The sequence below is a fragment of the Rana temporaria genome, chromosome 5 (genome assembly GCF_905171775.1).
Source record: "Rana temporaria chromosome 5, aRanTem1.1, whole genome shotgun sequence".
NCBI lineage: Eukaryota > Metazoa > Chordata > Amphibia > Anura > Ranidae > Rana > Rana temporaria.
Genome location: NC_053493.1, coordinates 247561649 through 247587939, shown reverse-complemented (window position 1 = coordinate 247587939; position 26291 = coordinate 247561649). Strand labels below are relative to the sequence as shown.

The 26291-nt window shown below is 42.6% G+C and overlaps 1 protein-coding gene across 1 annotated transcript in view; it reads left to right on the top strand.

Annotated features, from left to right (window-relative positions):
• Positions 1–26291, top strand: part of BLOC1S5 (biogenesis of lysosomal organelles complex 1 subunit 5) — a 61257-nt gene that overhangs the window by 18837 nt on the left and 16129 nt on the right. The window contains exon 3 of the mRNA XM_040353695.1: positions 11232–11361. Coding sequence (XP_040209629.1) covers positions 11232–11361 — 130 coding nt within the window. The remainder of the gene's footprint in view (positions 1–11231; positions 11362–26291) is intronic.

The window sequence follows — 26291 nt, the reverse complement described above, 5'->3', positions numbered from 1 at the left end:
GCCGGAGGAACCGTCTCAGCCGGGAGAACACAGTGATTATTTCTAGCAGCTATAGCTGCTGGCAATAATCGCATGAAAAGCCTAGCAGGCTGGTTTTACCCAAGTTGATTGATCAACTTGTGTACAATCCGCCTGCCCATACATGATTTGAAAAGTGTCTCCTGAAAAAAGAGTGGCAAATGCATGAGAAAATGGAGATACATTAGTGAGTTCATACAGATTACTATAAGAGATACTGCTGTTAGAAACTTGGCTCTCTTTTTGTTCTAGTGGAGCAGAGATTGTCAAGATCTCTACAACATGGATGGATGGTCCTCTTGTTGGCAGTTAGTCTGTGCCAACCATTTTACAAATATATTCTGAGGAAAATTCTGGGGATGATTTAGAAAGGCAAAAAACGGAAGAGAGCTTTGCAGCCACATCTGCTGGGTCATCAATATTGGAGTCATTAGACCTGGTGGGAATGCAGGGGAAGTGTGCTAAAAGGACGACAGTTTAAGATTATACTGGAGGGTCCTAGGTTAGAAACCTACCAGTGGGGGTTGCCAAGGATATGTGCAATATAAGTTTTCTTTTGCTTTTGGACAATTTATTCCTACCATGACAGCAGGAGGACTTGCACATAAACAGAACTTGCTAAATATTGTATGGAACCTGTCCAGATATTCGTGGATAATGGACAAAACAATCTATACCAATGCAATGAGTTATTGGTTAGGGCATCTAATTCATTAAAACCTTCAGAAGCAATAGGTGTAAACTTTGTGCCGACACAGGGGCGTGTCTTCACGCTATGTAAACTATTCTCCAATCCTGCGGTCAAGTTGACTTCTCAGCTGTCCTGGGAGAGAGACCTGGGCATAGCTCCTAAGGATGAGGACTGGCACTTTTGGAAGAGGCTGCACACTTTTTTTTTTTTTATTCAGTTACGACAATCAATATTATTAAAGAAGCAAGCATTACCTTGCTGAATAAGCCAGTCAAAAATGTTCAGAAATGCACACAGACCTTAATATAGTTCAAGTTCCTTGTGGCCAAAATTGCCATTGCGACCGTCCAGGTATAGGTATAGCCTTAATGATGTGTAAACTCACGTGGATAATGCTAAATGGAGTCTTGAGAGACAAACAATGTCTCCAACAAAATGGGGTCTCCTTGACTTGCCGTTTTGCAGGTCCCAGACCAGGACTCCAGGAATGGCTGGCAGTGGATCCCCGGATGGACTCCCTTCTTCTCTTTCTCACCCCCCCCCTTTTTTTTTCCATTCCCCCCCCCCCCCCTTTTTTTTTATACATGCTTATTGTAGTGTTTATTTAAAGGAGAAATTATTTGGGGGACAAAAATAGACAAACTTAATTCTTCCCAGATCTTTTCCTTGTAATTCAATGTACTTGCATTTTTTTACATACACTAACATGCATTTAGATGTTTTTAGAGTATCCAATCTGCCCCTGGACACACAGAATTAAATTTTCTATAAATTCGGCCAGATTGAATGGTAAACGCAAGACTGCTTTTATTTGAAATATGAAATTATGCTAAAAGTTATAAGTGAAGTGTTTGTGGTTTCATGTGATCTAGACCGTCTTATTAGAAGGGTCAATGAACCTGTTTAAATCTGACTTGACAAACTTCCACAATCACCAAATAAAGACAACCATTCTTCCTAATCAGATATATGTCTTCTAATAATGAAGCAGACAGTGCGTCACCCAATTTTCTCTACACTGTCTGTACTTGTCTTTGCAATTACACATGCTAGAGCGAGCTGTCTATTTTTGAAAAAATATGGCTACCTCTTGAGTACCGATTTCATCATCTAGTCGTTTTTAGAGAAATGACTGTTCAGCTTTAACGGTTTTGTTTTTGGACTAATATATTAGGTGACGTGATTTATGTTTTAATTGATAAAAGGTTTGAGGTGATTTTACGTGACTGTGTCTTCCAATTTCAGCTGATTCCTTGCTGTATCTACATCTTGTCTACATTATAGGGTTAGCTGGAGAGTGCTCAGTGGTTGCACAATACATGTTTCACCACTAGGTGGAAGTAGACATCTATGTTTTAGTACATTTCTGTTTTATCTGGATAGTATGACTTTTTTCTATATGTGGGTTTTAATGCTGTTCACCTCAGAAAGGCGGGTCATGCATAGCAGACATGACAAACACATGTTCCAAACAGATGTCCTTTGAGCCGCTTGTGCGAGGTGCTGTTGTGAGCTAATATCTTCCAGTTTTCAGCTGTGTCTGTGTTTCATTCCACTAAGGGTTTATTAAAATGCTCATATTCTTTGTAGTTGGGATTCTTTTGAACCATTTTCCAGGCCTGCAGAACTCATCTTTTGCAGTATGCCGGGCTCCAGAGTGTGATATCAATGTTCTGATGAATAGCACTTTATGAACCTGTTATGATGATTTACCTTACTCGAACAATCCCATGTGTTGCATGCTGATTGTATTCCGTTGTATTTCCCTAGTTTAAAAAAAAAAAAAAAAAAAAAAGCCAATGCTGATAATGGCTTTGTTAAATAGTTGGTCGTGTGTGTGTGTGTGTGTGTGTGTGTGTGTGTGTGTGTGTGTGTGTGTGTGTGTACAGTATCTCACAAAAGTGAGTACACCCCTGCACATTTTTGTAAATATTTTTTATTATATCTTTTCATGTGACAACACTAAAGAAATTACACTTTTGCCGAAATGTAAAGTAGTGAGTGTACAGCTTGTATAACAGTGTAAATGTAATGTCTAAACTGCTGGCAACAAAAGCAAGTACACCCCTAAGTGAAAATTTCCAAATTGGGCCCAATTAGCTTTTTTTCCCTCCCTGATGTCATATGACTCTTTTTTTTTAGTGTTACAAGCTCTCGGGTGTGAAAGGGGAGTAGGTGTGTTTAAATGATGATGATCTAACTCTCACTCTCTCATACTGGTCACAAGAAGTTCAACATGGCACCCCATGGCAAAAAACTCTGAGGATCTGAAAATAATTGTTGCTCTACATAAAGATGGCCTAGGCTATAAGAAGATTGCCAAGAGCCTGAAACTGAGCTGCAGCCCAGTGGATAAGACCATACAGTGGTTTAACAGGACAGATTCCACTCAGAACAGGCCTTGCCATGGTCGACCAAAAAAGTTAAGTGCACATGCTCGGCTTCATATCCAGAAGTTGTCTTTGGGAAATGGACGTATGAGTGCTGCCAAGGTTGATGGGGTGGGGGGGGGGGGTCAGCCTGTCAGTGCTTAGACCATACGGTGTGCATGGCTGTTGTCCCAGAAGGAAGCCTCTTCTAAAGACGATGCACAAGAAAGCCTTCATACAGTTTGCTGAAGACAAGCAGACTGAGGACATGGATTACTGCAACCATGTCCTGTGATCTGATGAGACCAAGATAAACCTATTTTGGTTCAGATGGTGTTGAGCGTGTGTGGCGGGAACCAGGTGAGGAGTACAAAGACAAGTGTGTCTTGCCTACAGTCAAGCATGGTGGTGGTAGTGTCATGGTCTGGGGCTGCATGAGTGCTGCCGGCACTGGGGAGCTACAGATTGAGGGAACCATGAATGCCAACATGTACTGTGACATACTGAAGCAGAACAAGATTCCCTCTCCAACATAATGACCCCAAACACACCTCCAAGACTACCACTGCCTTGCTAAAGAAGCTGAGGGTAAAGGTGATGGACTGCCCAAGCATGTCTCCAGACCTAAACCCTATTGAGCATCTGTAGGGCATCCTCAAACAGAAGGTGGAGAAGCACAAGGTCTCTAACATTCACCAGCTCCGTGATGTCATCATGGAGGAGGGGAAGAGGACTCTAGTGGCAACCTGTAAAGCTCTGGTGGTAAACCGCATCCAATTCGCAGAACATTTCGAAATACATTGTTTTCAATGAGGCTGGTTCACATACAGTGTATAAATATATGTACAACGCCTGGGATGCATATACAGTACAGACCAAAAGTTTGGACACACCTTCTCATTCAAAGAGTTTTCTTTATTTTCATGACCATGGAAAATGTAGATTCACACTGAAGGCATCAAAACTATGAATTAACACATGTGGAATTTTACATAACAAAAAAGTGTGAAACAACTGAAAATATATTTCATATTCTAGGTTCTTCAAAGTAGCCACCTTTTGCAGCAGACACATCTCTAGAACTGTTAAGAGGAGACTGTGTGAATCAGGCCTTCATGGTAGAATATCTGCTAGGAAACCACTGCTAAAGAAAGGCAACAAGCAGAAGAGACTTTTTTTTGGGCTAAAGAACACAAGGAATGGATATTAGACCAGTGGAAATCTGTGCTTTGGTCTGATGAGTCCAAACTTGAGATCTTTGGTTCCAACCCCCGTGTCTTTGTGCGACGCAGAAAAGGTGAACGGATGGACTCTACATGCCTGGTTCCCACCGTGAAGCATGGAGGAGGAGGTGTGATGGTGTGGGGGTGCTTTGCTGGTGACACTGAAATTGAAGGCATACTGAACCAGCATGGCTACCACAGCATCTTGCAGCGGCATGCTATTCCATCCGGTTTGCGTTTAGTTGGACCATCATTTATTTTTCAACAGGACAATGACCCCAAACACACCTCCAGGCTGTGTAAGGGCTATTTGACCAAGAAGGAGAGTGATGGGGTGCTGCGCCAGGTGACTACCTCTTGAAGCTCATCAAGAGAATGCCAAGAGTGTGCCAAGCAGTAATCAAAGCAAAAGGTGGCTACTTTGAAGAACCTAGAATATGAAATACATTTTCAGTTGTTTCACACTTTTTTGTTATGTATAATTCCACATGTGTTAATTCATAGTTTTGATGCCTTCAGTGTGAATCTACAATTTTCATAGTGATGAAAATAAAGGAAACTCTTTGAGAAGGTGTGTCCAAACTTTTGGTCTGTACTGTATGTGCGATGCATTCGCACTGCGCATTACTGTAAAAACGCGTGCGTTTTCTAGGCATTGCGGTGCGAATTCAGACCCATTATCTTCTATGGGCACGCATCTGATTCGCACATGTGTTAATTTCTGTTCAGGATTTGTCTCATTCACCTCAATACACTTCCCCCCTCCCCTCTCCCAGGCCTCCAAATTCGCAGCTAAAACTGAGCTGATCTGCTGAACAGTTCTCTTATCTCTCTGCAGAGATAAGAGCTGAAATTCACACGCACTAGTGTGAATCCGGCCTAAGAGTTTCAATTTGTAAGCAATCAGGTATGCCCTTGCACTATATGGTTTTGGTAAATCTGAAGACAAAAATCTGCAGAAAATCTGATAGTGTGTATGGGGTCTAATACAATCTGTACACTCACTACTTTACATTGTAGCAAAGTGTGTTTTATTCAGTGTTGTCACATGAAAAGATATAATAAAATATTTGCAAAAAATTGAGGGGTGTACTCACTTTTGATGTATAATAAAAAATAATATAGCTGTGCTCATAAGTTTACATACCCTGGCAGATTTTATGATTTCATGGCCATTTTTCAGAGAATATGAATGATGACACAACTTTTCGTTCACTCATGGTTAGTGTTTCGCTGAAGCCATTTATTATCAATCAACTGTTTACTCTTTTTAAATCATAATGACAACAGAATTTACCCAAATGACCCTGATCAAAACTTTACATACCCTGGTGATATTGGCCTGATAACATGCACACAAGTTGACACAAAGGGGTTTGAATGGCTATTAAAGGTAACCATCCTCACCTGTGATCTGTTTGCTTGTAGGTATGCGTGTATAAAAGGTCAATGAGTTTCTGGACTCCTGACAGACCCTTGCATCTTTCATCCAGTGCTGCACTGATGTTTCTGGATTCTAAATCGTGGGGAAAGCAAAATAATTGTCAAAGGATCTGCGGGAAAATTTAGTTGAACTGTATAAAACAGGAAAGGGATATAAAAAGATATCCAAGCAATTGAGAATGCCAATCAGCAGGGTTCAAAATGAGGGGTTTTGTTGAAACCAGCCCATGGTCAGGTAGACCAACTATGAATTCATCCACAACTGCTAGGAAAATTGTTTGGGATGCAAAGAAAACCCACAAATAACTTCAGGTGAAATACAGGACTCTGAAAACTTGTGGTGTGGCTGTTTCAAGATGCACAATAAGGAGGCACTTGAAGAAAGATGGGTTGCATGGTTGAGTTGCCAGAAGAAAGACATTACTACACAAATGCCACAAAGTATCCCACTTTCAATACGACAAACAGCAAAGAGACTAGCCTCAAACCTTCTGGCACAAATTAATTTGGAGTGATGAGACCAAAATGTTGCTTTTTCGCCACAACCATAAACTATACATTTGGAAAGGAGTCAACAAGGCCTATGATGAAAGGTACTCCATTCCTACTGTGAAATACGGTGGTAGATAGCTGATGTTTTGGTGATGTGTGAGCTACAAAGCCACAGGAAATTTGGTCAAAATTGATGGCAAGATGAATACAGTATGTTATCAAAAAATACTCGAGGAATATTTGCATTCATCAGCCAGGAAGTTGCGCATGGGATGTACTTGGACATTCCAACATGACAATGATCCAAAACACAAGGTCAAGTTGACCTGTCACTGGCTACAGCAGAATAAAGTGAAGGTTCTGGAGTGGCCATCTCGGTCTCCTGACCTCAAATATCATTGAGCCATTCTGGGGAGATCTCAAACATGCAGTTCATGCAAGACAGTCCAAGTATTTACAGGAACTGGAGGCTTTTTGCCAAGAGGAATGGGCAGCTTTACCATCTGAGGAAGATAAAGAGCCTCATCCACAAATGCAACAAATTACTTCAAGCTGTCATTGATGTTAAAGGGGGCAATACATGGTATTTTGTACTGGGGTATATAAACTTTTGATCAGGGTCATTTTGTGTAGTTTCTGTTGTCATGATTTTAAAAAGAGTAAACACAGTTGATTGATGATAAATGGCTTTAGGCAACCATTAATCACGAGTGAAAGAAAAGTTTTTTGTGTTATTCATATTCTCTGAAAAATTACCAAGAAATCATAAATTCTGTAAACTTCTGAGCACACAAGTGTGTGGTATGTATGTATGTATGTATGTATGTGTGTATATGTATGTGTATATATATATATATATATATATATATATGTGTGTAATACATATTTTTTATATATATATATATATATATGTGCTGCACGATCAATAATGAGATACTGTGTGTGTGTAATATTTTATTTATATATATATATATATATATATATATATATATATATATATATATATATATATAAAATATATATAGCGGTTTATGTACACTATTTACAAAGATCCAAAAAGAGCAAAACAAGAAGAACTATGAAAATAAATCCTTGCCATCTTGGCCACTTACTACATACACGGGTTTCCCTGGCTATCAGCTGGGTGCAGCCTTGTGCTGTTCCAGCACCTATCTCCCTGTTGCAGAGGCTTGCCACACAGGTATCACACTCCCCAGTCTAAGCAGGCACAGAACTGGTTCCAGGATGAAGCACCTCCCTAAACATGCTGGGAGTTTTTGTAGAGGTCTTAATGAGCCAACTTACTTCAGCTGGGCTCATTCCCTCTAACCCTGCATGACTCTCAGCACTTCCCCCTATTGTTACAAATCGGCATAGAGCCTGAATCTGAGACACACATTTGCCACCCTGGATGCAACTAGGCGATTTTTTACCTGCCTGCTTTCACAATATATATAATGTATATGTGTATGTATAATAATGTAATTTCTGTGAAGAAAAAAAATCAGCATTCAGAGATGATCAGTATCTATGGGACCAGACAGGTGCCTGATTTTTGACTCAACATTACTGGACTGCTATAAAATCTATTGGAGCATTCAAGAAAACCAATCCTCTTGCTTTCGCATCTAACAATACCTGTGCTATCTATGAACTGATAGAAAGTTTCCACATGAGCAAGGGAATCAAGAGCTTACAAGCGTCTATATGCACAGGTACTGTCTGGCTGGATCCAAAAGAGGGATGGCATGATTTACTTTTAAGATGGAATTACAAAAATATGCGTTTTGTTTTTGACACACTGTAATTTGTCTCACATTTGTTTTCCTAATATATAAAAATTGGGACTGGTAAATGTAATTAAAAAAAAAAAGTACATTCCGATATGTGTAAGGGTTTTGGCAGTTACAGCTGCGACAGTTGCACAAACAAACTAGGATCCTGAGTTCCAAACTCCTTTTCTTCCTATTACTGCCAGACTCTTGCTGCTTCCACTCTGTAGCTTGCTGGTTCTTCTATGCAAGTCTGCTCAACTGTCTGCACTTTCTAGAAACGACAGAGTACAAATACAGCCCCAATTCCAAAAACTTGGGATGTTGTGTAAAGTCTACATAGAAACAGAGTGCAATGATCTACAAAGCTCATAAAAAAATTATGGCAACCACAGGGCCATGTTTAAAACGGTGTGGCATCTCCTCCTTTTCTTTTAATAACACTCGGCAAACATCTGGGAACTGAGGAAACCAGTTGCTGGAGTATTGAAAGAGGAACGTTGGTCCATTCTTCTCTGATTTATAAGATTCTAACTTCTCAACAGTCCTGTATTTTCTTTATTGTATTTTTTATTTTAGGATGCTCCAAATATTTTCAATAGGTGAAAGGTCTGGACTGCAGGCAGGCCAGTTAAGCACCTAAACTCTTCTACTACAAAGTCATGTTGTTGTCATAGATATAGTTTCACCCAACCCTCCTACACTTAAGAAAAAAGTTATCGGTGTCTGTCCTATGGATGCCACATCCAGCTCTCTACTTTTAACCCTCCTACACTTGGGGACTAAATTAAGGAGTTGGACAAATATGGAATGTTTGAAAAACATACTTGTATTCAACGTACTAATTTTTGCAAGTTTGGAAAAAAATCTGGAGAAAGTGGATTGATGCATCATGTTTTAATCTTTTAAAAAAAAAATATTGGGTATGCATGTAGGGAGGGAAATACTGCAGCTGCTGACTTTTTAAAATAAGGACATTTTGCCTTTCCAGGGCTCCCACAATGTCCTCACCCGAAGTTGACCCATCCCTCAGCTCCGGGTGGAGGTGCTGGCCTTGTTAAGGGAATCAGCAGGTGAAGCCTTGTGGCTTCACAGTCTGGTTCCCTACTGCGCACGCTTGAGTCGTGCTGTATGTTCTTATTGGTCCCAGATGTCTTCTGGGACCCTGTGTGTCTCCCGGCGGACAGCGGGGGAGGGCGGAGGAGGGGCCAGACATGCTGTAGATCACTGCGGATACTGCGGCGATCTTTTGTTGGAAGTGGGAGCAAATACCTGTATTGGGTATCTGCTGCTGCCCCCCGAAAGGTGCCAACTGTGACACTGTAGGGGGGGGGGTGGGGAATCCAGACAGCATAAGTTAAATTTTTGGGTGGAACTTCGTTTTTAATATCTGCTCCAAAGTATCTCTAAAACCCAAAATATTTTTTTAGTACAGTATATGTATATTTTGAAAAACATATATGATGATGTATCAATGCTGATACTGTTTGAATTGGTGTTTTTGATCTTGGTTGGAATGTTTCTTTCTTTCTTTCTTTCTTTTGTTTGGTGTTTTGTTTTTGTTTTCTGCCGTTGTTTACTTGTTATCTATTTCTATTGATATATGATATCATGTTTTGTACATCATAATAATAATATTAATAATATTATTATTATTATTATTATTATTATTATTATTATTATTATTATTATTATTTAATTAATTTTGTAAACAAAAAAAAATCAATCTGAATTAAAAAAATAGCTGTAGTAAGCAGTTTAGCATAGTCTTACTGAAATATGCAAGGTCTTCCCTGAAAATGTCTGGATAGGAGCATATGATGCTCTAAAACCTGGATATATTTTTCAGCATTGTTGGTGCCTTTCCTGATGTGCAAGCTGTCCAAACCATACGCCATACGCTCTAATGCATCTCCACACAATCAGCGATGCAGGCTTTTGAAATGAGTGCTCATAACACGCCAAGGGGGTCCCTTTGCTCTTTAGTCTGGACAATAAGGCACCCATGGTTGCCCAATTTAAAATTTTGCTTTGTCTGGCCAGAGAACAGTTTTCCTCTTTGCAACAGACCATTTTAAATGAACCTTGGCCCAAAGAAGACGGAAGCATTTATTTTTCAGATGTGACTGCTTTGCATTATAAAGCTTTACCTTGCATTTTTGAATGGCATGACAAACTGTGTTCAAAGTGATTTTTGGTAGTATTATTGAGCCCAAGCAGTGATGACGTCAGAGAATTATGCCTGTTTATAATGCAGTGCCATGTGAGGACCATAAGATCAGACATCCAATATTGCATTTCAGCCTTCCCGCTTGGGCAGAGATTTCTCCAGATTCTCCATATTGATGATCTTATGTACTGTAGATGATTATATAATTTAAAGTCTTTGCAATTTTTTTAATTGATGCTTTGGTCTGAAATTGTATAATTTTTAGACGGTTTTGCACAGATTGGTGAACCTCTGCCCATCTTTACTTCTAGCACACTCAGACTCTCAAAGATGCTCCTTTTTATACCCAATCATGTTGCTGCCCTGTTGCAAAATGTTCTTCCAGCTGTTCCTTGTTGGTATCGCTTTGCCTGCTTTTTCTTGTCCTGTCTCAACTTTTTTGAGACGTGTTGCTGCCATAAATTTCAAAATGACCTTATTTTTTTTCTTAATTTTTATTTTCTCAGATTAAACATTTTGTTTTTATGTCAATTTTACACCACTTCCCAACATTTTTGGAATCGGGGTTATATTGTTCTCGGCTACAGCTTGCATACTGTAGTTCTTTTGCTTTAAGGAAAGTAAAAAAAACTGGACTTAGAATGTTAGAGCCGGTTCACACTCCCGCGGCACGACATCGGGGGCGACTCTGCAAGTCGTCCTGAAGACGACTTCAGAGGCGACCTTCAAAACGACTTCTGTATAGAAGTCAATGCAGGTCGCCCCGAGCCGCCCCCGAAGTCGTGCAGGAACCTTTTTCTAAGTAAGAGCGACTTGCGTCGCTCCTATTAGAACGGTTCCATTGCATTGAATGGGACGCGAGTCGCCCCGGTGTGAACCGGCTCTAACAGTTGTGTTAGAGAATATCTGTTCTCCAAATTACTATTACAAATGTGTACTCTTATTTAGTAAACCTGTTTGTCCATATTAGTTGCAAGTGAGTATGCAAATTGGTTGAGAAACAGTTATGTAAATTGCATTATTTATCTGTTTGTTTTTTGTTTTTTTCCGTAGGAAAAGAGAGGATTTAGAGAACTAAGAGTACTTGAAAATGTGAAAAACAGCATATCTGAAACCAATGATCCTGTTCTTCCAAAATGTATAGATACAATGCAAGACCAGCTGGGGTTGGTGCTAAAAACCTGTAAGTCAATAAATCCCCCCCCCCCCCCTTTTTTTTTTTTTTTATTATTATTATTTCTCACATATATATATTCCCAAGTGCTACTATTACTACATAAGTGTACACGATGGAGTACCTGACACTGCCTTGAAATTGCTGAGAAGATTTACTAAACACTGCACTTTGCGTCCACGTGCATTTTTACTTTACCTTCTTCAAGTTCAGAGTTTTACAGCTTGTGTATGCAGAGCCTAAAGCAACAGCTAGTGTATCTTATTTTATGTTCTAGTATGGACTTTTAGGATCTGAGTATATTTAGATAAATAGTAATGCTCAGAACATATCCAAAGAAAATCTTGCAAAATGAAGAACTGAGTCAGCAGATGGCAGTAGGTCATCATTTTAAGACCAACATAAACGCATTGTCTTGTGTTTCAGTCTTTTGCATATTAAATGTTCAATTTTTTGCTGATCTGTCCATTGAGAGGATCACTATGTAAAGGGATTGCACCCTGTAGTACTGCCAGTCTGGATCAGAGGTTTTAGAAGAGCAGGTCATGTACTTGGTTTTCTTGTTAAAACAAACTTTTCAGCGATGTGAAATCCTACTCCTCTGACTGTAGGACAGTATGTTTTTCAAAGTTAATTACGAAGCTTAAAACAACAGGTAGATCTTTTTAGTGTTTAATTTGTCTGCCAGTGTCAATGTGCAGTTACTTTTACACAAAGTTTTGCTAAACCTTTGTGTTTAAACATTTTTTTTTTCTGCAGCAAAGTGAGTCTTTTATAAATGTGTGCCTAAAATACAGTTGCTCTTAATTTGTCTTATGAAAAAGTGCTCATTCACACCAGTTCAGCTGAACTGCTTTACAGACCAATGCTAGGGCACACAGAAAACCATTATTTTCTATGTGACCTGTTCACACCACAGTACTGCCTTAAAGGTCACTAAAGGGAATTTTTTATTTTTTTTGCTGAAATGACTGTTTACAGGGTATAGAGACATAAAAGTTAACTGATTCCTTTTAAAAATGATTAAAAATTGAATTTAATCTATCATATAATGTGCCTCTAGTTTCACGTTCGGTTTTAAAGGTACATACATGATTTTCCGGGTGAGAGGTGAGTCGGGAAGACTCACAGAACAAAAACAACAAATCCAGGGCAGTGTTTTGTTTTTAAAATTAATCTGATTGGTTCTGAGGAGTTTTAGACACGCAGTAATGACGGCTTAGACCACCGTGAAAATCTCCCAGTATGATGGTTATAAGGAAACAGGCAATCAGGAAGTGTGGAGATCACAGCAGAATTACAGCTACTTCAAAGCAAAAACAAACAATGAGGACATGAAACCAGTACTGCAGTAAGGTAAAGGAACTTATTTAGCTAAAAAAAAAATTCCTTTAGTGACCCTTTAAGGTGGATTGCATAAAAATGCAAAAACTAAAGCTGACATCTTATGCACACAGTCAGACTTTTGACCGTGCAAAAGTCCGCCGTGAGTTCAACGGAAAGAAAGAGAACAGGTTCTCTATCTAAGGTCTGTCGGACTTCTGAAAAAAAGTCCAATGGAGGCTACACACGGCCGGACTTTCCTAGAAAAAAAGCCAGTCAGACTTTTTTTTTTCTCGGAAAATCCGGCCATGTGTACGAGGCATTAGGTTAGTACACGCTCGTTCGCTGTGCAGTTGCAATGGTGCTGCACAGATGATCAATTATGACGGTTATGTAACTGTTTTGGGAACCCTTATATGGAAAGGTTTGGTTCCCCCTTTAAAGTGGTTGGTTGTAAACCCTTACATATACTGAGTAAAATGACTGGCCTCGGGTAATACACAGGGTTTAAACACATTTTCAGACCTAAGCTGTACCTGTTTATCTGCAGTCCAGTCCAGAATTATCTGTTCAAAGTCCATCCTTTTTTTTTTTTTTTTTTTTTTTTTTAGCTTTTTCTGAGATGTCAGGAGATTGGGAGGAGAACTTAATTTACACTCTGCAGAGCTCAGTAAGGAGAGATGTGAGAGCTGATTGAGGGGGAGAGATACACGCCCCTTAACACAGCACACAGGGACAGAGCTGAGGTTGTCAGTCAGCCGGGGCTTCCTCCCCGGTCACCATTTTTCCTCTTGGTGTCGGGAAAATTTGTCATAAGTAACTTGTGCTGATTGCAGAGGCACAAAACAGCAGATCAAAATGACACTTGGTGCCCTGGATTGAGACAAGTACACACTACAGAGGGTTATGCTTTGTTCATATTTCATGTCGGAGGTTTACAAGCTAGGGGTCGACCGATATGGGTTTTTCTCTGGCCGATGCCGATATTTAGAAATCGCGGCAGCCGATAGCCGATATATGATGCTGATTTTTTTGGGCCGATATGTTAGGCCGATTTCCCCCCCCCTCCCCTCCCCCCTTCATCTCATATAATCTAACAGTTAGACCCCTTTCACACTGGGGCGTTTTTCAGGCTCTTTTGGGCTAAAAATAGCACCTGTAAAGTGCCTGCAAAACTGCTCCCCTGTAGTCTCGGTCTGAAAGCCTGAGTGTTTTCACATTGAGGCGGTGCGCTGGCAGGACGTAAAAAAAAAAAAAAGTCCTGCAAGCAGCATCTTTGGAGCGGTGTATACCGCTCCTCCACCACTCCTGCCCATTGAGATGAACGCCTGCAAAGCGCTTCTGCAGTGGCGCTACATGGGAGCATTTAACCCCTTAATCGGTCACTAGCTGGGATATAAGCGCCCCGCTAGCAGCCAAATACCGCTGCTAGAATGAATGATGGTCCAGTTTTTAGGCAGCGGAAAAAATATTAAGTCAGCAGCTACAAATAGTGTACAAATACTGCAGCTGTTGACTTCTAATATATGGACACTTACCTGTCCTGGGTGCCCGCAATGCTGGCACCCGAAGCCGATCTCTCCCTCGGGTGCTGCCGCCACCATCTTTGGTAAGGGAATCAGGAAGTGAAGCCTTGCGGCTTCACTTCCTGGTTCCCTACTGTGCATGCGCGAGTCGCGCTGCGCGATCCCACTGGTCACTGCTGTCTTCTGGGACCTGTGCATCTCCCAGAAGAAAGCTGGGGGCGGATTGAGCGCCAGATGTGGTGTAGGTCACCACAGTCACTGCAGTGATCTATGCTCCAGAAGAGGGAGCAAATACCTGGGATTACACAGGTATCTGCTCCCCCCTCCCCCTGGAAGGTACCAAATGTGACACCAGAGGGGGGGAGGATTCGGAAAAGCTGAAGTTCCATTATTGCTCTGCTAAGTAATACAGAAAGTTTCTTACATTTAAACACAACAAGCCTCCAATCAGTGCACTTTGTGTGTGTGTGTGTGTGTATATATATGTGTGTGTGTGTGTGTGTGTGTGTGTGTGTATGTATGTATGTATGTATGTGTATATATATATATATATATATATATATATATATATATTATGTAGTATTGGGCAGAGGCAGGGGTTCCAGACATAATAAGCCAACCTTGCATTTTACTGCATTGTCGAACTCTTTAGCTGGCCTGTGTGGCTAGACCTTCCTAGTACCAGTTTGTCCCCACCCAGGTGCCATAGCTGTTATAGTACTTTTTTTTAAATGTTACATTTGTTTCTCTGCATCACTGTTACATGTTACTCAAGGAATAACAAAGGGTTTAGAGCCGGTTCACACTGGGGCGACTCGTCAGGCGGCTCAGCCGCCTGACGAGTCGCATCCCATTCTATGCAATAGAACTGTTCTAATAGGAGCGACGCAAGTCTCTCCGACTTAGAAAAAGGTTCTTGTACAACTTCAGGGGCGGCTCGGGGCGATTTGCATTGACTTCTATACAGAAGTCATTTTTCTAATCGCCTCTGAAGTTGTCTTCAGGACGACTTGCAGAGTCGCCCCCGAAGTCGTGCTGCCGCAGTGTGAACCGGCACTTAATTATTTGTTTCAAGAAGTTATTGCTCTGCAGTCCAGTGCTCTTGTTGGCAGTTTTTTTTTTTAATTAAAATACGGTTTCATTCCCACAGTAGACCAGTGGAAAGTTGTGGAATATTGAACATGCTGTTAATTAATCTACAAATGCGGTACTTCAAAGCTGCTGTTTTATTAGGATGGGGAAAGTTGAATTTTCTCCAGTTTAAAACCACCTGTGTCTATGTGGGGGATCAAGAATTCAAAACGGGGTCAGTTCAGTTGCAGAGATGGCCTAAGGTCTGTTAGTAGTGAAGACCAAGGTATTCAATTTCTGTCCTACATGATATACAGCTTGACATGCTGTAAAGTATTAATTGTTTCTGCGTAGTCTTGCATTCCTGAGATCAATCAAAATATACTGCATATGTGGGGGGGAAAAAGCAAAAAAAAATGTGTCTAGGGTTTTTTTTTTTCCATGCGAGCTTGGCTCTTGCCAAAAGGAGAAGAAAGTGACACAAGTTGGCAAAATATCCCTGAGCTATGTAAAATTTGGTCCTGTTGTGGTTTTAAATCTGGCCCCTGGCAAGGTTTTCACACTTGTGAAGTAGCTGGGAACTTTTCTGCTTTTTCTGTGTGTTGGCATTTATCCAGAGAATGATTTCGATGCACGAGGAAGAACCTGTCTATGCACCTGTATCTTTCTGGAGAGCTTTAGCTATAAGGAGTGTCGCTGAATTTTATAAAGATTAATAAGACCCTAGACATCGTCATGTAGCCTTTAACTGTTCCTGTACAGCTGAACAATCATGCATGGAAATTATTTTTTTCTGAACCAGTTTTTTTTGAAAGAATGAATACAATATCTTGAAGAAAATTAGTCAAGAGAGAAATATGTTCTCTCTTGTCCTCTGAATGTGTTGGTTGCCTGTAAATCTTTTTGGCCTCGGTACTTTCCATGTAACTAGCCTAGAAGTATGCATATTAGGAATTTTGATGTTGCTTGTTTTAAGTTAGTAAATAACTAGACTAGAAGAATATAGAATACTAGAAGGTAATAAATCCACAGATTACAATATGCTGGAGGTCGGAAAGTGCAGCGTATTGCAGAAAATCCACAAAAAAAGATTTTCTACAGAGTATAATAATCTGTGCAATAACAATCAAAAACATTGTACAAAAATGCATAAATAATAATAAATGAAAAATTGGCAACACACAAACCTCTGTGAGATGCTTAATGGGAGTTCTAGGCCTCATGGTAGCTTTCTTCGAGGCTGTTCCTTTTGCTCAATTCTATTTCTGGTCACTATAACACAACATCTTGTTGATCTAAAACAAATATGCTCCTGTCCAGCCAAGTAAGGAACTCTCAAGCTTGGTGGATCTCCAGCCCAGCCTGAAAAACATTGAAGTCCTTCCTTATATACATCACATGGATAAGAATCACACACCTCAAAGCAACAGCTTCTATCAGGAAAATTATACTCCCATATTTGTCTTGCCCTCAGGACCAACCAGAGCTCACAATCGGGCAACTGATTGCGAGAGCTTACACTAAAAAAAAAAAAAATATTCCTGCGCTTCTACTTCAGTGGATGTTAACTGCCCATTCTGGCACCAGACCTGCTTTGCAAGGCTGCCACCTCCTCTTCTGTTCATACTTTTCCAAATTTTTACCAGGTGGATGTCCAAACTTCTGTGCACACACAGTCTTCATCCACAAGATTCTTGCATCGTCTCTCTAAGCTGGATCTGTTGACTCTTTTGTTGTTGCTGGGTCTGTTGGCACTATTCTGTTTGCCTAGTTGTTGCTTTCCTACTCATTCATTGCTTGGGGACATCCCAGTGTCTATGAATCCTCAGCGTGTGTTTTGTATTGTAGTAAAATTAAAGATAAGATGGGACGTCTGGCTTACCTGTAAATTCCATGTCTTGGAACACAGTACGGAACACATGGAGAAATTTGTCCTGGCCTGCACTGAGACTTTTTTCATAGACCCCCTTCATCCTTGGCGGTAAAAAAAAAAAAGCGCCTGAAAAAAGCTGCATCTGCAATCCCAATGTGAACGCCTGAGTGCTTTCACACTAAAGCGCCTAAAAACGCCCCAGTGTGAAAGGGGTCTTGGCGTTAAAAAAAGTGCCTGAAAGAAGCCTCATCTGTAATCCCAATTTTTTTTTATTTTTTTTTTTTTACTCCAGAGCGCCTGAAAAACGCCAGTATGAGAGGGGTCTTGGCGAAGCCTTACCAGCTTTTTTTCGGGAGCTGGCAGTGTGAACGGGCTCTGAAAGCACTCTGGCTTTCACATTGGGATTGAAGATGAGGCTTCTTTCAGGCGCTTTTTTTAACGCTAAGACCCCTTTCACACTGGGCGTTTTTCAGGTGCTTTAGTGTGAAAGCACTCAGGCTTTGACATTGGGATTGCAGATGCAGCTTCTTTCAGGCGTGCTTTTTTAACTCTAAAGCGCCTGAAAAATGCCCCAGTGTGAAAGGGGTCTTATAACTCTCTGCTTGGATATCCCTGTTAACCACTTGAAGACCCCTTCACGCCGATATACGTCGGCAGAAGGGCACAGGCACCTTTTAAAAGCCCAGCTGTGGGTCGCGCGTGCCGCCAGCGGCGCGCTCGCGACCTAGTCCTGAGCTCCGAGACCGCACCCATGGGGCCCGATCGGGTCACAGGAGCTGAAGAACAGGGAGTTTAAACAGCCGCTTTGAGCGGAAAACCAACGATTTTCTTCTCAATGCATTAGAGTTTATTTTACATCACAAGCACTTTATGTTCAACAGTTCCCACTACCTCCAGGTACAGGGTGTTGCGATGGGGGACATCTTGTGCCCCATCGTACCCCAATCTGTACCTGGGGAAGTGGGAAAGCATGATTGGGCAATTCGGTGATCTAGCCCTATTTACCCTTTCGTCTTCCAGGACAGCCCTGTAGATGTAGCTCCTCCCTCCGGGACAGGAAACACAATCACCCCCAATCATAAAAGGCGGTCCTCCAGGTCCTCTCCTCAGTTTTTTGTGTTTCCTGCCGGACGGGAGGAGATACAATCTGGGAACGTATCTTGCTTTTTTTGTATGTGAGAGAACCTACCTCAGACCTTCAGCACTCCTCTGGCCCTAGGGGTAGAGAGTGTAGCTGGAGTCTCCTCCGCCGTGAGCTCGGCGAGAGTCGGACCCCGTTGACGGCGGGATCCGTCCCCTGAAGTGATCCGGGTGGCGTGGCTGCAAGGGTGAGAGACGCCATCGAATCGGCGCGCCACTTCCGGTATTCGATAAGGGGGCGGGTTCCATGCGTTCCAAAGAGAGGAAGGAGTATTCTCGGCGGAAGCGCGTCATCAGGGGGCGCCCGGAAGTATCGTTCCTACTTCAAAAAAGGGCGCGGAGGAGACTCGAAGGACCCGGCGCTGGTATTTGTTCAGGGAGACTGAAAACGAATAACACAGGACCATGGAGGCAGCAGCGGCTATTTCCGATCCTGGTCCAGCAGGCACCGGTACCTCTCAGGTAAGGCCTGGTGACGGCACATGGCTTACTCTGTTAGGTAGGGGATTGTTACCCCAGATACCCCCCCCTAGGTGGTGAGCCTGTTTGGTGGAGGTTTTTTTGCACCTTCTAGGAAACCTTGTCACAGTGGTGAATGAAGGTTTAGCTGGTGGTAATGTGGTCAAACTGTGTTGTTTATTTTAACAGGTCAAGGCCCATGATAAGAACCAGCCTCCTAGGAAGAAATGTGCAGTGTGTGGGACAAAGCTAAGTTCGAACTGGGATAAGCCTTTATGTCCTGACTGTGTTAATAGCTTGGTTAAGGAAAGTTCGTTAACCACTTGTAACCAAATGTTATCATCTTTTAAGGATGAAATGGCATCCACATTTCAGTCGTTTAAGGGACTGATAGACAGGATGCAGGCTCCAGCCCCGTCCCTAACTAGGGCCTCTAGTGCTCCTTCCTTACAGATTCAGGAGGAAGAGGAGGAAATTAGAGACAGAACTCCCAGATCAGTTGTTTCCTCTCAGGCAGGTTCAGCATCTGAATCAGAGGGAGAGGAGGATTCCTCCAGGGCGGCCAGATACAAATTATCATTAGATGATGTGGGGGATCTCCTGAATGCCATCTATGACACTTTGGATATCCAGGAGGAACAGGTTCAGCTCTCACGGCATGACCTCATGTATCAGGGGAATGCTACCAGAACCAAGGTTTTTCCGGTTCATAAGTCTTTGATTGATATGATTCTGCGAGAGTGGGAACAACCTGAAAGAAGACCCTTTTTTTCAGGCAGCCTCAAACGTAGGTTTCCATTCGAATCAGATGTGTCTCATCCTTGGAACAAGGTTCCTAGACTGGATGCCCCTTTATCCAAGGTCTCCAGGAGGACAGATTTGGCATTTGATGACCTAGGTTCCCTTAGGGACCCAATGGACAAAAGGGGGGACCTACTATTGAAAAGAGCTTGGGACGCCTCTGCGATCAGTTTAAAGCCAGCTCTATCGGCTACTTGTGTAGCAAGAAACCTAGAGTGTTGGCTCACCCAGTTACAGGCACACATCTTGGCCGGTACCTCTAGACAAGAGCTTTTAAAATCTTTTCCACTCTTGTTCAAGGCAGTGGGTTTTCTAGCTGACGCCTCAGAGGAGTCAGTAAAGTTGGCTGCCAGGTCAGCAGCCTTGGTCAATGCAGCCAGAAGATCAGTATGGCTAAAAACTTGGACGGGAGATGCCGCCTCAAAATTAAAATTGTGTGGTCTTCCGTTTTCAGGAGATCACCTTTTTGGACCCGGCCTCCAAGAGGCTTTGGAACGTACTCAGGACAGGAAGAAGGCCTTTCCTGAGAAAAAGAAAAAAGCTGAGGGAAAGAGTTTTTTTCGTGGCTTCAGGGGTTCAAACTTTTGGCAAAACCAGAAGAAGGAAGGCCAACCTAAGAAGCATTGGGCAGGCCACAAGGGGCGTGGTAGAGGAGGAATCCTGTTTTAATCCTCCTCAACCCCCCCCAAAACCGCAATGACTCCTGTGTCCCCGTGGGAGGAAGGTTGGGGCAGTTCCTCCCACAATGGACCAAGGCAACTTCAAGCCCGTTTATTCTAAATCTAATAGAGAACGGATACAGGCTGGAGTTTGCGTCACTGCCTCACTGGAACTTCAGGGTGACTCATCCACCCAGGGAAAAGGCAAAGGCAGAAGCTCTCATGCTGTCGCTAGGAGAATTAGTGGATCAGAGAGTTCTAATTCCGGTGCCCCTGGAGGAGCAGGGACAGGGAGTATATTCCCATGTCTTCATAGTAAAGAAACCATCAGGGAAGTTCAGGATGATCCTGAACCTTCGGCCCCTGAACAGATTTGTAAAGTACAAAAGGTTCAGGATGGAGTCGATCTTTACAGTTGCAAGATGTCTGTTCCCGGGGTGTTACATGGCGACCCTGGATCTCAGGGATGCTTATCTGCACATCCCTATACATCCAGATTACCAAAAATTTCTCAGGATAGCAGTAAGTGTAACCCTAGGGATTCAACACTTCCAGTTCCAAGCTCTGCCCTTTGGTCTATCCTCGTCTCCGAAAATATTTACCAAGGTTCTGGCAGAAGCTCTTGCCCCTCTCAGAGATCAAGCTATCACAGTAATCCCATATCTGGACGATCTACTGTTTGTAGCCAGATCGGCTCAACAGTTAGAAAAGGATTTACTGGTTGCACAGGAATATCTCTCCTCACTCGGGTGGATAATCAACCGGGACAAATCCCAGTTGGTGCCATCCCAGGAAGTGGTATACCTGGGGTACAAGATATCTTCGGTAAAGAGAAAAATTTATCTCCCCGAGGAAAAGGTTACCAAAGTAAGTCAGGCCGTTGCCCAACTACAGTCCAATCAGTGAGGTAATGAGAGTCCTGGGGTTCATGACATCCTGTTTCCCTGCAGTTCCTTGGGCAAGATATCATCAACGCCCATTACAGGAACTTATGCTCCGTCTCTGGAGTGGCCAAAGTCAGGATTTAGAGTCGCTGATTCCAATTTCAGCCAAAGTAAAAAGGAAGTTGTGGTGGTGGCGAAGACATCACAACCTGAGCAAGGGTCTAGACTGGTCCTTCCCGGTGGAAGTAATAGTGACTACGGACGCAAGTGCCTGGGGCTGGGGAGCCCACCTAGGGGAAGCAGTAGCCCAGGGAGCATGGTCTCCAGCGGAGGCAAGTCGTTCTTCCAACCAAAGAGAGCTGTTGGCAATCCTAAGAACAATAGAGTCATTTCAGGGAAGTTTGGTAGGACATCACCTGCAAGTTCGTTCGGACAACGCAGCGGCTGTTGCGTACCTGAACAAGCAGGGAGGGACAAGAAGTCCGGCTTTGCAAGAAATATCCAACAAAATCCTCTCCTGGGCGGAGACCAACTTGTTTTCACTGACAGCAGTCCACCTAAAGGGTACTCAAAACTCTCTGGCAGATTACTTAAGTCGCCAGCCAGTGAAGCAGGACGAATGGTCCCTGAACGAAGAAGTATTTACTCAGATAACACAGAGGTGGGGTCTTCCGGAAATAGATCTTTTTGCCTCAGAAAAGAACAGGAAGGTAACCCAGTTCTTCTCAATACATCCCAGAGACCAGGCCTTAAGGATAGACGCATTTACCAATCCCTGGAGGTTCAACATTTGCTACGCCTTCCCCCCAGTAAGGATGATAGCAGCAGTGCTCCAGAAATTTCGGTTGGAGGCGACAGACTTGATTTTGATCGCGCCCTGTTGGCCAAAGAGGCCTTGGTTCGCAATCCTGAAGGAACTATGCATTCTTCCTCCGTTTCCCCTTCCAATCCGGAAGGATCTGATCTCGCAGGGTCCAATCCTTCACCCGCAGATAGACAGATTGAGTCTAACTGCGTGGTATCTGAGGAACAGTTATTGAGAGCAGAGGGTTTCTCAGAGAAAGTAATAAACACCCTATTACAGTGCAGAACGCCAGTTACAAGAGCAATCTATGCCAAATTCTGGAAGAGATTTTGTTCCTGGATGAGAGAACAAGAGTTAGATCATCCAGGTATTCCAGCTATTCTGGATTTTTTGCAGGCTGGGGTAGATCTGGGTCTCTCCCCTAGCACCCTAAAAGTACAGGTAGCAGCCCTGAGCGTCTTCTTGCAGTGTTCCCTTCAGCAGAATTCATACGTTAGGAGTTTTTTCAAGGCCTTATCAAGATCTAGGCCAGTGAGGGTTTCGACCTGTCCTTCTTGGGATCTTTCATTGGTGCTCAGAGCACTTTCAGGCAAACCTTTTGAACCTCTGGAGGAATCCATCCTGAAATGGATCACACTTAAAACGGTCCTCTTGGTGGCAGTGACCTCAGCCAGACGGGTGAGTGAGCTACAGGCTCTTTCAATTTTGGAGCCTTTTTTGTTAATTTTTGATGATAGGATTATTTTGAAAACAGACCCCAGTTTTCTTCCTAAGGTTGTGTCCAAATTCCATAGGACACAGGACATTGTCCTTCCTTCTTTTTGTTCCACCTCAGACTCAGAGGGAGCACCCCAAAACTTACTAGATGTTAGGAGGTGCCTTTTAGTTTACTTAGAAACTTCCAAGGAGTTTAGGAAAAGCGATTCCCTTTTTGTTAATTTTTCAGGTAGTAAGAAGGGACATAAGGCATCTAAATCCTCTATTGCCAGATGGATCAGGATGGCAATAGAGAAGGCTTATGAGTTAGAGGGCCTACAAGCCCCATTTGTTAAAGCACACTCGACTAGAGCAGTTTCGAGTTCATGGGCCGAGAGGGGCGGAGCCTCACCAGAAGAGATTTGCAAGGCGGCAACGTGGTCAAGTTATACTACCTTCACCAAGCACTATCGCCTGGACTTGATGTCTGAGAAGGATCAGGCATTTGGTAGGAGGGTCCTCCAAGCAGTAACCCCACCCTGATAAGTAAGTTTCTTGTCTATCATCTACAGGGCTGTCCTGGAAGACGAAAGTGTAAAACCGAAGTTAGGCTTACCGGTAACTCTGTTTTCAAGAGTCTTCCAGGACAGCCTGGCTTCCCACCCGGTGTATATTATTCTAAACTGGAAATGGAAGTTTGTACTAACGATGTGTTGGTAAGATTATGTTTTTCAGAGTCCTTCAGGAATTCTTGGATGAACTGAGGAGAGGACCTGGAGGACCGCCTTTTATGATTGGGGGTGATTGTGTTTCCTGTCCCGGAGGGAGGAGCTACATCTACAGGGCTGTCCTGGAAGACTCTTGAAAACAGAGTTACCGGTAAGCCTAACTTCGGTTTTATGCAACATATCAAAATTTGGTACCGTTATATTGACAATGTTTTTCTAATATGGGAGGGTCCTCATGACCAGGTGGACCACTTTCTTGCCCAATTAAACCCAAATGACTTTAACTTGAGGTTTACTATGAATTCAAACGAGTCCTCCATTAACTTCCTTGATTTAACGGTCCATAAAGACAATATGGGCCGTCTAAGCAGCAGTTAGTGTTGCCAGCAGTTTGCTTTCTATACAATTTTACACGCCAGCAGTTTCCACCCAAAAAATCTCATAGCCTCTATCCCCTAAGTCAATATCTTAGAATACGAAAGAACTGCACTGAAGACAACACCTTTAAAAAAGAAGCGGACCTACTACGGGAAAGACTGTCTAGACGTGGTTACTCTAAAAGTATTTTGAAAAAGGCTTATATAAGAGCCACTCAAAAAACTCGAAACGATATGCTATACAATCCAGCATCCAAGACACCCATATCGATAATTATGAAATTTACCAATCAACATGAAGCTATTGAACAAATTGCCAAAAGATACTGGCATATCCTTACTATGGACACAGTTATTGGTCCCTATGTATCAAAGGATCCGTCCTTCACCTTCAAAAGGGCAAGATCGCTTCGGGACCATCTGGTGTCCAGTGAGTTTAAAAGATCGGGTAAAAGCTGCTCGTGCAAATACCCAGGGACATTTACCTGTGGTGGATGTAAATACTGTAGATTTATGAATACCGCCAGAAACCTTGTACTACCGAATGGGGACAAATATCTCCCCAAACATTATGCTAATTGTCAGACTACTGCTGTAGTCGATCTACTCCTTTGTGAATACTCATGCTTCTACATTGGAAAAACAATCCAGCATTTTTGGCAAAGAGCATACAGACATATATTATCTATGAAAGCGTGCAATCCGGACCTCCCACTTGGTCGACATGTAACCAATTTCCACAATGGTCTTCCCCCTAAGATATCCTTTTTAATTTTGGACAGAGTGCATACCAGTCGGAGAGAAGGTGATCTCAACAAATTGCTGTTACAACAGGAACCGAGGTGGATATTCCATCAGAATGCCACTCAACCCCCAGGCCTAAATGGTTCCATATCCTATAGACCGTTTCTAGAGGGATTTGCATCCGGAGGCTCTGAGTGGGATCCCCCTTAATTTTTCTTGCATCCAATGAGGACCCCTGCCTTGGGTGTTACCATATTTTCCATTTTTGAAACACTTGCTACATATGACAAGTCTTCCCCTCTATCGCTCTTGCACCCCCTTGTCCCTCCTCTCCTTCCCGCTCTGGGCTGGAGCTATGATTGTATCACATTAGCTGTGCTATATATATTTTTTTTGTATTCCCTCTTATAGAGGGATTTTGTAATACCCACTATGTGGGGAACCTTTTTCCAGTGACCCTTTTGAACGTTTTATGTGTTGTATTTAGTGGTTTTGTCTATGTACTGTACCTTTTAAATATCTTGCCGCAGTGCGATCATGTGCTATGTGTATCACAATGAGAAACTTGCAACCATTTTTCTATGTATTATTTTTTTTTTAACATTTAAATTTCGAAATATATTTTCCTGAATTCTTTGGAGTAGGTATTTTAGATGTGGGGACAAGTCCGACGTGGCCACGTTTATGCCGTTTTGTGTTTTCTTGCTGGCACTCGGTGCAGGTAAGACCAGTGCGCACTCCTACGTGCACTGGCCTTTTCTTCTAACAGGGGGATGTGTCCTTGCTTTGCATGGTTCTAGCCTCCAGTCATCCCTGCGTCGCGGAACTCTGACACGTGACGTCACAGCCCTGTGCCTCTCTCCCTGCCAACCAGAGATCAGCGCTCTGATGCTCCTCTTCTAAGTGCGTCTTTGGTGTTCCCATACCAATGGGGAACACCCGCTGGGAGGTAACGCCGTGCGCCGCCGCACCCCGTGGGTGTACCATGGACCAGCCTCCTCACTTGCGTCCCCTCCCACTGGCCAATTCATTTAACCACCTGTCATGCATAACTAATTACTACACGACTATATCATAGGCAGGGACGCCATCAGGAATTATGGGGCCCCTTACACAGCTTCAGGCATGGGCCCCCTGAAGCAGAGAACCGGAGGGGGGGGGGGGTGCTGCCGCCTAAAATTGAGAAGCGGGGGGGGGGGGGCCTTTACAAAAAAAAGAAGAAATAAAGAAAAATATATATAAAAAAAGGGGGGTAGCTATCAAGGCCCTTTAATAAAAAGAAATAAATATATAAGAAAATATATATATATATATAGACACAAAAAAATGTGCTGAAAAACTCGGCTTAAAGTTATAGTGTTTACAAAATATGGGATAGATTAGCAATTACTGCTATAAAACTGCACTGATTACTGTGTAAATGTGACTGGCAGGGAAGGGGTTAACACTAGGGGGTGCTGAAGGGGTTTAATATGTTCCCTAGGGAGTGATTCTAACTGTAGGGGGAGGGGACTCACAATGGGAGTAGACCAATCTGTGTTCCTCTGTACTGGGAACACACATTGGTCTCTTCACCTCTGACAGAACGTGGATCTGTGTGTTTACACACACAGATCCACGGTTCTGCCGCAATCGTGGGTGTCTGGCAGACATTACGAACAGGACCATCTTAATAGCATCATGGGCCCCTGGGCAGAGTAATGCACTGGGGCCCCTACCAGCTTGCCCCAATTTTACTACTTTTAAAGAAATAAAGTTTAGATAGCTGATAGACTTAAACTTATATTCATTAGTACTTTTGATTTTACAAAAGGAAACATTTACATAAATCAAAGACTAGTAAACACAAAGGG